The sequence below is a fragment of the Triticum aestivum genome, chromosome 1B, assembly GCF_018294505.1.
Source record: "Triticum aestivum cultivar Chinese Spring chromosome 1B, IWGSC CS RefSeq v2.1, whole genome shotgun sequence".
NCBI lineage: Eukaryota > Viridiplantae > Streptophyta > Magnoliopsida > Poales > Poaceae > Triticum > Triticum aestivum.
The window spans coordinates 56,234,661-56,247,322 of NC_057795.1; the positions used below are offsets into that span (position 1 = coordinate 56,234,661).

The 12,662-nt window shown below is 44.9% G+C and overlaps 1 protein-coding gene across 1 annotated transcript; it reads left to right on the forward strand.

Annotated features, from left to right (window-relative positions):
- The first annotated feature begins 4,691 nt into the window (after window positions 1–4,691).
- Window positions 4,692–6,257, forward strand: LOC123086471 (tryptophan decarboxylase 1). Its single transcript, XM_044508239.1, has one exon. The coding sequence runs from the start codon at window positions 4,722–4,724 to the stop codon at window positions 6,255–6,257; it is 1,536 nt and encodes a 511-aa protein (XP_044364174.1). The 5' UTR covers window positions 4,692–4,721.
- The last annotated feature ends 6,405 nt before the right edge of the window (window positions 6,258–12,662 follow it).

Here is a 12,662-nt window from a genome sequence, read left to right on the forward strand (position 1 = left end):
TGGAGTGATGTCAGGATATGACACACTAGAGCTTAACATTCTTGGAGGTCAACAGGAGCGCACACTGGGAGACGCCATACGTGCTATCATTCTATGAAGAAAGGATTGCATCGTCTTTCCAAGGCCACCGACTCCTCCGCCAAGTCCGGCGCGTCAGCCGACTTCTCCTCCAAGTCCTCCGTGTCAGCCGACTCCAACCCACCCCGAGACGGAGCACGAAACTAGTCCGCCACCGCGTCAGCCGACTCCACCCCCACCCCAATACGGACCCCATCAGCGCGAGTTCGCCATACCGATCTCGGGCGCGTCAGCCTTCCCCAAAGCGGAAGAGAGCACCAAGCAAGAAAGCCTCTCCTCCTGCCAAAAAGAAGTTGTCTTACGACATGACCATCGAGGAAATCAATGCCAAAGTGGATACCCAAGTGAAGGCCTTTTTAGCGAAGAAACCACCCCCGCCGCCAAAGGAGAAACTACATGAGGAAGTCATACAACACTTTCTGGATATGGCTCAACCGGCTGTGAAGAGAACGGACTCAAACTATGTGCGCTCTATTAAGAAGTCATATCATGCACAAAAAGATAAGGAGTCGAGCTCGAGCCAAGTAGGTAGTAATAAAAGCGGGAAAACTGTTCCCCAGCTGGGAGAGCAGGCAGTGCAATCGATCCATCCGCTCATTGTACAATCACATGTGAGTACCGCCGATCAGCCGATAATAACCGACGCTGATAGAGAGATGGCTAGAGAGGTCGGTGTCACTGTTGAACAACTCCTAGGCATCGAGGAACTCCCCAAGATTCAAGAGGAGGAAGTAGCATGAAAATATGTCCCCAGCCAACCTTTGGTCAGGCCTAAGGAGGTCCCGCTTCTATCAACGAAAATGCGCAGATTGCATGACTGGTACCTGAGAGAAATACAGAATGGGCGACAAAGCCTCATGGTGAAAGTCAAGGCAGAGCTTTACTTCCATGAAAAAGATTTGTGGGTTGAGTTTCAAGAAATGCTTCAGTTATTCAATCAAGACGCACTCGACAAATCTCTCGTCAGTTGCTATTATTTGTAAGTGATTTCTTTCTGTAATTTAAGTCTCTAGTTGTGCTCGTTCATTACCTGTAATTATCCTCACTATATTCTTTTATGGGGTATTATGCAGAATGAAGATTTATGAAATAAAAAGAGATAGCGTCTATGGTATTGGGTTCATTGACCCAAATACCGTTAATGAAGGTGTGTGGAAAATCAACACAAAAGACATAGAGAAGCTTGCTACAGTTTCCAAAGCAACTAAATACCCAACAATAAATACTACTTCCTTACAACTTCGGATGAGTGTTACTGTCTTGTACTACAAATTCTATTTTACTTACTAGATGTTAATAAGTGTAGTTGATGAGTTATGCACATGCCCGCTTATACAAACATGTGCGCACACAGTTTCCACTGGATCTTGCTAATCATTGAAGTTGACGAGGAAAAAGTTCAAGTACGGGACTCACTACCTACAGAACCTAAAGAATACTTAAACGTGAAGATGATGCTCGACAAGTAATTTCAATCATTATCACACTATGTCGGCGTCTTTAGTTTACTTCCTGATATCAACTAATTAATAACTCATTTATTTATTTTCTTTACCGGGCAGGGTTTGGCAAAAGTTCATCAAAGAGGTTGTCGGTCCATGGAAACCAGCGCTGAAATGGGTGCGATCCAGGGTAATTAAGTAGTACTAGCCACGTCTGCGCATCTCTTTAATTCTATTTTCGTAAATTGCATGAGGCATACATCGGGGAATAATTTATGTGTGTATTACATCTGCGAGAATATTCGCTTTATGACCGAAAGGAGCAAAGATGGAAGAAATCTTTTTGTACGTAAACACAATTCACAATTCTTTTTATCATGATCTAATATATATACATACAACTAATATATTCATATTCATCTCCTTCTTTAATGAAGATGCAAGAGATGCGGGATAAGCTCCTACCAACGGACGGCATACGAGCACTTCAAGAGGAAATGATGGAATTTTTGCTTGAGCAGGTCATAGGTCCCGAAGGAGAATGTCATTTCACCTAATGCCTGCATGTAATGATCTGCAAATTGTAGGAGAAATTATATATACCAAATTGTATATATATATATGTGTGTGTGTGTGTGTGTGTGTGTGTGTGTGTGTGTGTGTGTGTGTGTGTGTGTGTGTTTGTGTGTGTGTGTGTGTGTGGTTGTACGAAGAAATTCTATGATACATGATTGGTTCTACGAGATATTCTATTTATATATGCATAACATGTACAGTATGTAGTACCGTAAAATATGTTTGAAATGAAAAAGAATTAAATGGAAACACAAAATTAAAAAGAAAATAAACCCTTCAACCCCTAAAACTTTTAGTCTCGGTCGGTGTCACCAACCGGGAATAAAGGACCCCCATCGCCCGGCACGCGCTCATGCCACGTGGTGGGCATTTAGTCCTGGGTCGTGGCCAACCGGAACTAAAGGGTGAGGGCCTTTAGTCCCGACTTGTTAGTCCCAGTTGGTGAACCGGGACTAATGGCCAAAATGGCTAACAAGGTTTAAGGGCAGTGGCGGAGGTACACGAGAAGTTGGGGTGGGAGAGGGGCATAAAATATGAATGCTTAGGGCGAGCAAATAACTCATTTGGTTAGGGAGCGAAATGGCACTTCGGATGTTAGATTTGACTTCAAGTTTGACCAAGTCTATAGAAAACAATATGAACATTTACAGTTACAAATATATACGATGTGATACTATTCTCAATGATGAAATGAATCTAATGGTTTTGATTTGGTATTGTAGGTGTTAATATCTTTATCTATAAACTTTGGTCAACGTTTATAAATTTTGACTTCAGACAAAGCTAATATGCGAAGTAAATAAAGTGAAGGGGGTATATATTGAGATTTGTCGACTAAAAATAAACTAGTTTGACAATTGTTAGATTCCATGTTTTTTTTGGTATATTTGTGCTAAATTATTTAACTTGAAACGGTCACTTCTACTCTTTTCCAAATAAAAGCCATCCATCCTAGGGAAAGCTTGTAGAACTACCGACCTACTTTAGGAAATCTAAGCATTAGTCAAAATTAGCACAGACCTTCGCTACCTAACAAGATACTTCACGAAATCAATCGCGTCAGCGATGACTGGTCTTGCCAGGAATTAATCAACCACATATGCACGCATGCCACGAGACGAAGGGTTCGGCGTTACTGATAGAAATCCCACTGTACGCTGTACAGCAACCAAGTGTCCCACTGTACAGCGAACAAGTGTTCCATCTTGAATTGATCACGTGTGCTTGCGCCTTGAATGGTTTGAAACGCTTGCTCAGTCAGATTGGTTTCAGAATGACGAATTGATCGAACACGGTTTAACCTTTTTCTTTTCTTTTACTACACGTACATGCCATGATAACATATGTACAGTAGGGTTTTTTTTTCGAGTTGATACCATATGTACTTGTACTTTAAAGAATGGTCTGAACTCTACTTTTTGGATCCAGGCTGTTCGATTTCTGTAGCTTTGCTAGCAGCTCCCGTAGGAATAAATGAAATAACCAAAGTAGTCGACCTATAGCTGATTTTCACGGTACTGGTAATCCTGCCGGTGCAAAGCACAACTCAAACATAAATTGCATAAATGATAACGCAAATTTAAAAGAAGCAGAACACAATCATATGGGTGACCAAACATATGAAGACCTTCAGACTGGCTGAATCTGATAGTAAACTTGTACTGCAGAATTTTCAGATTACTTGTTAAAATAAACCAACAGACTGATATGATTACAAACATCGTTGGCACAGAGGTGAAATACACTATGATCTCATCCATAAGTCCTTGTTGTATTTTGAACCAGTCTTTGACCATAAATTTAACTAGCAACAAATTATACACCATAAAATTTATACCATTTGAGTCATATTTATAAAAAATTCTGAAAAGTGTTATTTCTAATACTTCCTCCATTCCCTTATACAAAGCCACTATGAAAAGTAGTACATAACATTTATGCTTTACTAGTTAAATTTATGATCAAAGTTCGATACAAAATAGCAGGGACTAATAAATCGTGACAAAAGGAGAAAGGATTTTTTTTCTTCTGTGGTGACGAAAATGGTCCATGTATGTACTATCTCCGTCCTGGTTTATTGGCCCCCCTTGCATTTTGTGCCAAAATTTGATTTTAAATTTAACTACTAAAATAATTTATGCAAATCCAACAAAATAATTTTTGATGACATGCATTATTATTTTTTTAGTTAATTCTATGGTCAAAAATTAAGAACCAATAAACCAAAACGGAGGTAGTAGCAGACTAGCAGACGACTGGTTGGCAATTTATGACCGTTACCATAACGGGGGCTGCTGGTAGAGCGTTCATCTGGACCCTTGAATAGTCGAGTTGACCAGCAGACTGGTGTCGCGGGCGCTCGACCTGCATCCCTACCAACCCATGCACTTTCCTAGCAGCGTACGATAAACGCACGCGACCGGGACTCATCCAACGCCCATCCCGCCACGCCGTTTCCCGCATCCAACTGGTATATATATATACCTTCGCCTATGTACTTCATGCTCCAAACCAAACCAACACAGCTAATTACTACAACCTCTCCGCTGCTTCTTCTTGCTCTCCGGCAGCAAAGCTAGCTACCTCCACTTCATTGATCAAGCCACACAGTCTTGCTCCTAAAAAATGGGCAGCTTGGACACCAACCCAACGACCTTCTCCGCCTTCCCCAACGACAAGGCGGCAGCGTTCGAGCCGCTAAACCCGGAAGATGTCCGTGCATACCTCCACAAGGCCGTCGACTTCATCTCCGACTACTACACCAATGTCGAGTCCATGCCCGTTCTTCCTAACGTGAAGCCGGGATACCTGCAGGACGAGCTCAGCGCGTCCCCGCCGACCTACTCGGCGCCGTTCGATGTCACCATGAAGGAGCTTAGGACCTCCGTTGTCCCCGGCATGACGCATTGGGCCAGCCCTAACTTCTTCGCCTTCTTCCCCTCCACCAACAGCGCCGCTGCTATCGCTGGCGACCTCATCGCCTCCGCCATGAACACCGTCGGGTTCACGTGGCAGGCCTCTCCGGCGGCCACCGAGATGGAGGTTCTCGCGCTCGACTGGCTTGCACAGCTCCTTCGCCTCCCCACCACCTTCATGAACCGCACCAGCACCGGTCGGGGCACCGGTGGTGGGGTCATCCTTGGCACCACGAGCGAAGCAATGCTCGTCACGCTAGTCGCCGCACGTGATGCCGCGCTGCGTCGGAGCGGCTCCGTTGGCGTGGCCGACCTGCCACGCTTGACTGTGTATGCTGCCGACCAGACCCACTCCACGTTCTTCAAGGCATGTCGGCTTGCAGGCTTTGATCCCGCCAACATTCGCTCCATCCCTACCGGGCCAGAAACCGACTACGGGCTTGACCCGGCCAACCTTCTCAAGATCATACAAGCTGACGCCGACGCCGGCCTCGTGCCAACATATGTCTGTGCCACAGTGGGCACAACGTCTTCCAACGCCGTCGACCCGGTGGGCGCCATCGCCGACGTTGCCGCCATGTTTAATGCATGGGTCCATGTCGACGCTGCCTACGCTGGCAGTGCGTGCATCTGCCCGGAGTTCCGCCACCATCTCGATGGCGTCGAGCGCGTGGACTCCATAAGCATGAGCCCACACAAATGGCTTCTCACATGTCTCGATTGCACCTGTCTCTACGTCCGTGATGCTCACCGCCTCAGCGACTCGCTGGAGACCAACCCAGAGTACCTCAAGAACGATGCTACAGAGTCAGGCGAGGTCACCGATCTTAAGGACATGCAAGTCGGCGTCGGTCGGCGCTTCCGTGGGCTCAAGCTCTGGATGGTCATGCGCACCTATGGTACCGCAAAGCTCCAAGAGCATATCCGTAGCGACGTCGCCATGGCCAAGATGTTTGAAGATTTTGTTCGTGCCGACGACAGGTTCGAGGTGGTCGTACCAAGGAACTTTGCTCTTGTGTGCTTCAGGATCAAGGCGACTGGAGCCATGACGGAGGAGGATGCCGATGAGGCTAACCGTGTGCTAATGGAGAATCTGAACAAGACCGGTAAGGCTTATCTTGCACACACGGTGGTTGGTGATAGGTTCGTGCTTCGGTTCGCCGTGGGGTCGTCCCTGCAGGAGGAGAGGCATGTGAGGAGTGCCTGGGACCTCATCAAGAAGACTACTAGCAGTATCATGGATTAAGTGAATCATTCCAGAAGCCACACAAACCCCTATATTTGGGGTATAATTATTCTTTTGTGTTTATCTTTTTTTTGCTATGATTTGGATTATTATTACTTTGCACATTTGGTTCTTATTCCTTTTTGTGATCTATATCGGCCGAGGATATATGTATAGGAGGCCGGTACCAAAGAAATTGATTAGATTGTAGAATTTCTTATATTGCAAGAACATGAGATGTTATTCTTTGTATTGTACTCTGGTACAAATATATGGGAGTGACTTATAGTCAGGCGCCTGAATTTTTGTTTTGGGTCACTCACTTTCTTGTTAGACCGTGAGATTAATGCAACAAGTTCTTTCTAGGCTCCTCGCCAAAAAAAACAAGTTTTTTAGACAAACTCATGAAGCCTTTATTGATTTGTCACAATGTTTTATAAGGATGAAAGTAAGACCATCAGGTTAGCCTAACCAAACATGGCGTCGAGTCTCTAAAGTAAGAGCATGCTTCGTTAGCTTCTGAGTCTCGACATTTGAGGTCCTAAACTCCTGAACAAAATTACAACTAATAAAAAAAACCACTTCACTAATGATAGCACCGTAACTTGCAACACTCCGCTGGTTATGTCATTTAAGACCACCTTACAAGTCGAAGGCTCGAAGCCACCTGAATCCTCTGGATGTATAGATCATCGGCGAGAGACAACGCTTCCTTACCGCCAAAGCTTCAGGGGTTATTGGGTCAGAGATCTTTGACCCCATTATGGCCGAAGCTCCTAGAAACATCCAAAGGTCATCGCCGCACACTACCGGAACTGCTCCCGCGACACCATTCCTTGTCAAAGCCACATAAATGGTAACCTTGGTAATATTTTCTGGAGGGACCAACCAATGTTTTGGTATATTTCCCGTAAACCGGAGGCAAACTTGGGGCTTCACGGGAGTCTAGACCACCGCCACATAGGAAACTGACACCCCCGGCCTACTCAAATCCTCCTCCTTTTCCACTTTTCTACCACTCCGACCCTCCCCCTTGCTTTCATCCTCACCCTTCTCGTATGCCGCCGCCGTTGTATTCTCCGGCCGCCACCTAGGAATCCACGGATGTCTGCAACCCCCACCCACATGCCTGCACATCTTGGACTACGCCACTGTCCACCCTGAAGGAAATATGCCCTAGAGGCAATAATTTATTTCCTTATTTCATGATAAATTTTTATTATTCATGCTAGAATTGTATTAACCGGAAACTTAGTACATGTGTGAATACATAGACAAAACATATTGTCTCTAGTATGCCTCTACTTGACTAGCTCGTTAATCAAAGATTGTTATGTTTCCTAACCATAGACATTTTTTGTCATTTGATGAACGGCATCACATCATTAGGAGAATGATGTGATGGTCATGACCCATCGGTTAGCTTAGCATTATGATCATTACATTTTAATTGCTACTGCTTTCTTCATGACTTATACATGTTCCTCAAACTATGAGATTATGCAACTCCCGAATACCGGAGGAACACCTTGTGTGCTATCAAATGTCACAACATAAAAGGGTGATTATAAATATGCTCTACAGGTGTCTCTGAAGGTGTTTGTTGGGTTGGCATAGATCGAGATTAGGATCTGTCACTCCGTGTTTCGGAGAGGTATCTCTGGGCCCTCTCGGTAATGCTCATCACTATAAGCCTTGCAAGCATTGTGGCTAATGAGTTAGTTGCGGGATGAAGTATTAAGGAATGAGTAAATATACTTGCCGGTAACGAGATTGAACTAGGTATGATGATACCGACGATCGAATCTCGGGCAAGTAACATACCGATGACAAAGGGAACAACGTATGTTATTATGTGGTTTGACTGATAAAGATCTTCATAGAATATGTAGGAGCCAATACGAGCATCCAGGTTCCGCTATTGGTTATTGGCCAGAGATGTGTCTCGGTCATGTCTACATAGTTCTCGAATCCGTAGGGTCCGCACGCTTAACGTTCGATGACGATATGTATTATGAGTTATGTGTTTTTGATGACCGGAGTTTGTTCGGAGTCACGGATGAGATCACGGACGTGACGAGAGTCTCGTAATGGTCGAGACATAAATATTAATATATTGGACCATGTTATTCAGATACCGAAAGAGTTCCAGGAAGTTTCGGATAAAACCGGAGTGCTAGAGGGGTTACTGGAACCCCCTAGGGGAACTAATGGGCCACCATGGGCCTTAGTGGAGAGAGAGGAGGGTAGCCACGGCAGGCCGCACGCCTCCCCCCCCCCCCTTGGAGTCCGAATTGGACATGGGAAGGGGGCGCCGCCCCCCTTTCCTACTCCCTCTCCTTCTCCTTCCTTCCCCCTCTCTTCCTTGAAGTGGAATCCTACTAGGACTAGGAAGTCCTAGTAGGACTCCTCCTCTTGGGGCGCGCCCTAGGGGCCGGCTGGCCTCCCCCTTGCTCCTTTATATACGAGGGCAGGGGGCACCCTAGAACACACAAGATTCTCTTAACCGTGTGCGGTGCCCCCCTCCAAGTTACACACCTCGATCATACCATCATAGTGCTTAGGCAAAGCCATGCGCCGGTAGCATCATCATCACCGTCACCATGCCGTCGTGCTGATGAAACTCACCCTCGTCCTGAACTAGATCAAGATCACGAGGGACGTCATCAAGCTAAACGTGTGCTGAACACGGAGGTGTCGTGCGTTCGGTACTTGATCGGTTAGATCGTGAAGAAGTTTGACTACATCAACCATATTATTGAAATGCTTCCGCTTTCGGTCTAAGAGGGTACATGGACACACTCTCCCCTCTTGTTGCTATGCATCACCTAGATAGATCTTGCGTGATCGTAGGATTTTTTTTTGAAATTACCGCATTCCCCAACAGTGGCATTCGAGCCAGGTCTATGCGTAGATGTTATATGCACGAGTAGAATAGAAAGACTTGTGGGCGATAATAGTCATACTGCTTACCACCAACATCTTACTTTGATTCGGCGGTATTGTTGGATGAAGCATCCCGGACCGACATTACATGGCCGCGTTCATGAGACTGGTTCTACCGACGTGCTTTTGCACATAGGTGGCTGGCGAGTGTCAATTTCTCAAAGTTTAGTTGAGTCGAGTTTGACTACGACCGGTCCTTGTTGAAGGTTAAAATAGCACACTTCATGAAAAATCGTTGTGGTTTTGATGCGTAGGTAAGAACGGTTCTTGCTAGAAGCCCATAGCAGCCACGTAAAATTTGCAACAACAAAGTAGATGACGTCTAACTTGTTTTTGCAGGGCTTGCTGTGATGTGATATGGTCAAGGTATGATGTGATATAAATTGTTGTATGAGATGAGCATGTTTTGTAACAAAGTTATCGGCAACTGGCAGGAGCCATATGGTTGTCGCTTTATTGTATGCGATGCAATCGCCATGTAATTGTTTTACTTTATCACTAAGCAGTAGTGATAGTTGTAGTAACAATAGTTGGTGAGAAGATAACGATGATACGATGGAGATCAAGGTGTCGCGCCGGTGTCGATGGAGATCATGACGATGCTTCGATGATGGAGATCATGAGCACAAGACGATGATGGCCATATCATGTCACATATTTTGATTGCATGTGATGTTTATCTTTTATGCATCTTATTTTTCTTAGTACGGCGGTAGCATTATAAGATGATCCCTTACTAAATTTCAAGGTATCAGTGTTCTCCCTGAGTATGCATCGTTGCTACAATTTGTCGTGCCGAGACACCACGTGATGATCGGGTGTGATAAGCTCTACGTTCACATACAACGGGTGCAAGCCAGTTTTGCACACGCAGAATACTCGGGTTAAACTTGACGAGCCTAGCATATGCAGATATGGCCTCGGAACATTGAGACCGAGAGGTCGAACGTGAATCATATAGTAGATATGATCAACATAGTGATGTTCACCATTGAAAGCTACTCCATCTCATGTGATGATCGGACATGGTTTAGTTGATTTGGATCACGTGATCATTTAGATTACTAGAGGGATGTCTATCTAAGTGGGACTTCTTAAGTAATATGATTGATTGAACTTTAATTTATCATGAACTTAGTCCTGATAGTTATTTTGTATCTCTATGTTATTGTAGATCAATGGCCCGTGCTACCGTTCCTTTGAATTTTAATTCGTTCCTAGAGAAAGCTAAGTTGAAAGATAATGGCAGCAACTACACGAACTGGGTCCGTAACTTGAGGATTATCCTCATTACTGCACAGAAGAATTACGTCTTGGAAGCACCGTTAGGTGTACCACCCGCTCCAGCAACTTCAGACATTATGAATGTCTGGCAGACGCGTGTTGATGACTACTCAATAGTTCAGTGTGACATGCTCTATGGCTTAGAACCTATACTTCAAAGACATTTTGAACGTCATGGAGCATATGAGATGTTCCAAGAGTTGAAGTTAATATTTCAAACAAATGCCCGAGTTGAGAGATATGAAGTCTCCAACAAATTCTACAGCTGCAAAATGGAGGAGAATAGTTCTATCATTGAACACATACTCCGAATGTCTGGGTACCATAACCACTTGACTCAGCTGGGAGTTAATTTTCCTAATGATAGTGTCATTGACAGAGTTCTTTAATCACTGCCACCAAGCTATAGAGGCTTCATGATGAACTATAATATGCAAGGGATGAACAAGACTATTCTCGAGCTCTTCGTGATGCTAAAAGTTGTGGAGGTAGAAATCAAGAAGGAGCATCAAGTGTTGATGGTCAACAAGACCACTAGCTTCAAGAAAAACGGCAAAGGGAAGAAGGGGGACTTCAAAAAGAATGGCAAGAAAGTTACTGCTCAGGGGAAGAAACCCAAGTCTGGACCTAAGCCTGAAACTGGGTGCTTCTACTGCAAAGGAACTGGACACTAGAAGCGGAACTGCCTCAAGTATTTAGCGGATAAGAAGGGTAGAAAAGTGATAGGTATATTTAATATACATGTTATTGATGTGTACCTTACTAATGCTCGTAGTTGTGCCTGGGTATTTGATACTGGTTTTGTTGCTCATATTTGCAACTCGAAACAGGGGCTACGGATTAAATGAAGATTGGATCAGGTCGAGGTGACGATGCGCATGGGAAATGGTTCCAAGGTCGATGTGATCGCCGTCGGCACGCTACCTCTACATCTACCTTCGGGATTAGTTTTAGACCTGAATAATTGTTATTTGATGCCAGCGTTGAGCATGAACATTATATCTGGATCTTTGTCACGCCCAATATGCGACCCTATCCAAAAGGAACTCGAAGGTCCCACCAAGGATAGACCCGCATATTGAAACGCTTTTGCAAGGTGGATATCATTACATCAACATTACAGAATAGATGGGAATACATACAAAAGGCATACAATGCCACACGAATACAACATCATCATACATAAGATTAACATCCGACTACGGATGAAACACAAACAGAAACTCAAACGACATCCACCCTGATAGCCCAGGCTGCCGACCTGGAACCTATCCCCTGATCGAAGAAGAAGCAGAAGAAGAACTCCAAAACAAGCAAATATCGCTCTTGCGTCATGATCATCACATAAACCTGTACCTGCAACTGTTGTTGTAGTAATCTGTGAGCCATGAGGACTCAGCAATCCCATTACCATGGGTATCAAGACTAGCAAAGCTTAATGGGAAAGGAAGGGGTAAAGTGGTGAGGTTGCAGCAGCGACTAAGCATATATGGTGGCTAACATACGCAAATAAGAGCGAGAAGAGAGCAAGCGGAACGGTCGTGAAACTAGCAATGATCAAGAAGTGATCCTGAACTCCTACTTACGTCAAACATAACACAGAAACCGTGTTCACTTTCCGGACTCCGCCGAAAAGAGACCATCACGGCTACACACACGGTTGATGCGTTTTAATTCGGATCTGGTGTCAAGTTATCTGCAACTGGACATTAACAAATTCCCATCTGCCTATAACCGCAGGCATGGCTTTCGAAAGATTATACCCTGCAAGGGTGTCCCAACTTAGCCCATGATAAGCTCCCGTGATCAACGAAGGATATACCTTCTCCCAGGAAGACCCGATCAGACTCGGAATCCCGGTTTACAAGACATTTCGACAATGGTAAAACAAGACCAGCAAGACCGCCCGATGCGCCGACAATCCCGATAGGAGCTGCACATATCTCGTTCTCAGGGCAACATCGGATAAGCTAAGCGTACAGGTACCGACGTAACCCAAGTTGCCAAGGGATGGTCCCGCACGGTGCTCTAGTTTGGACCAACACTTAGACAAGCATTGGCCCGGGGGGGGCTGTAATAAAGATGACCCTTGGGTTAATTACTCCCAAGGGAAATATAGGTGGTGGTGAGGCAAATGGTAAAACCAAGGTTGGGCCTTGCTGGAGGAGTTCTATTCAAAGCGAACTGTCAAATGGG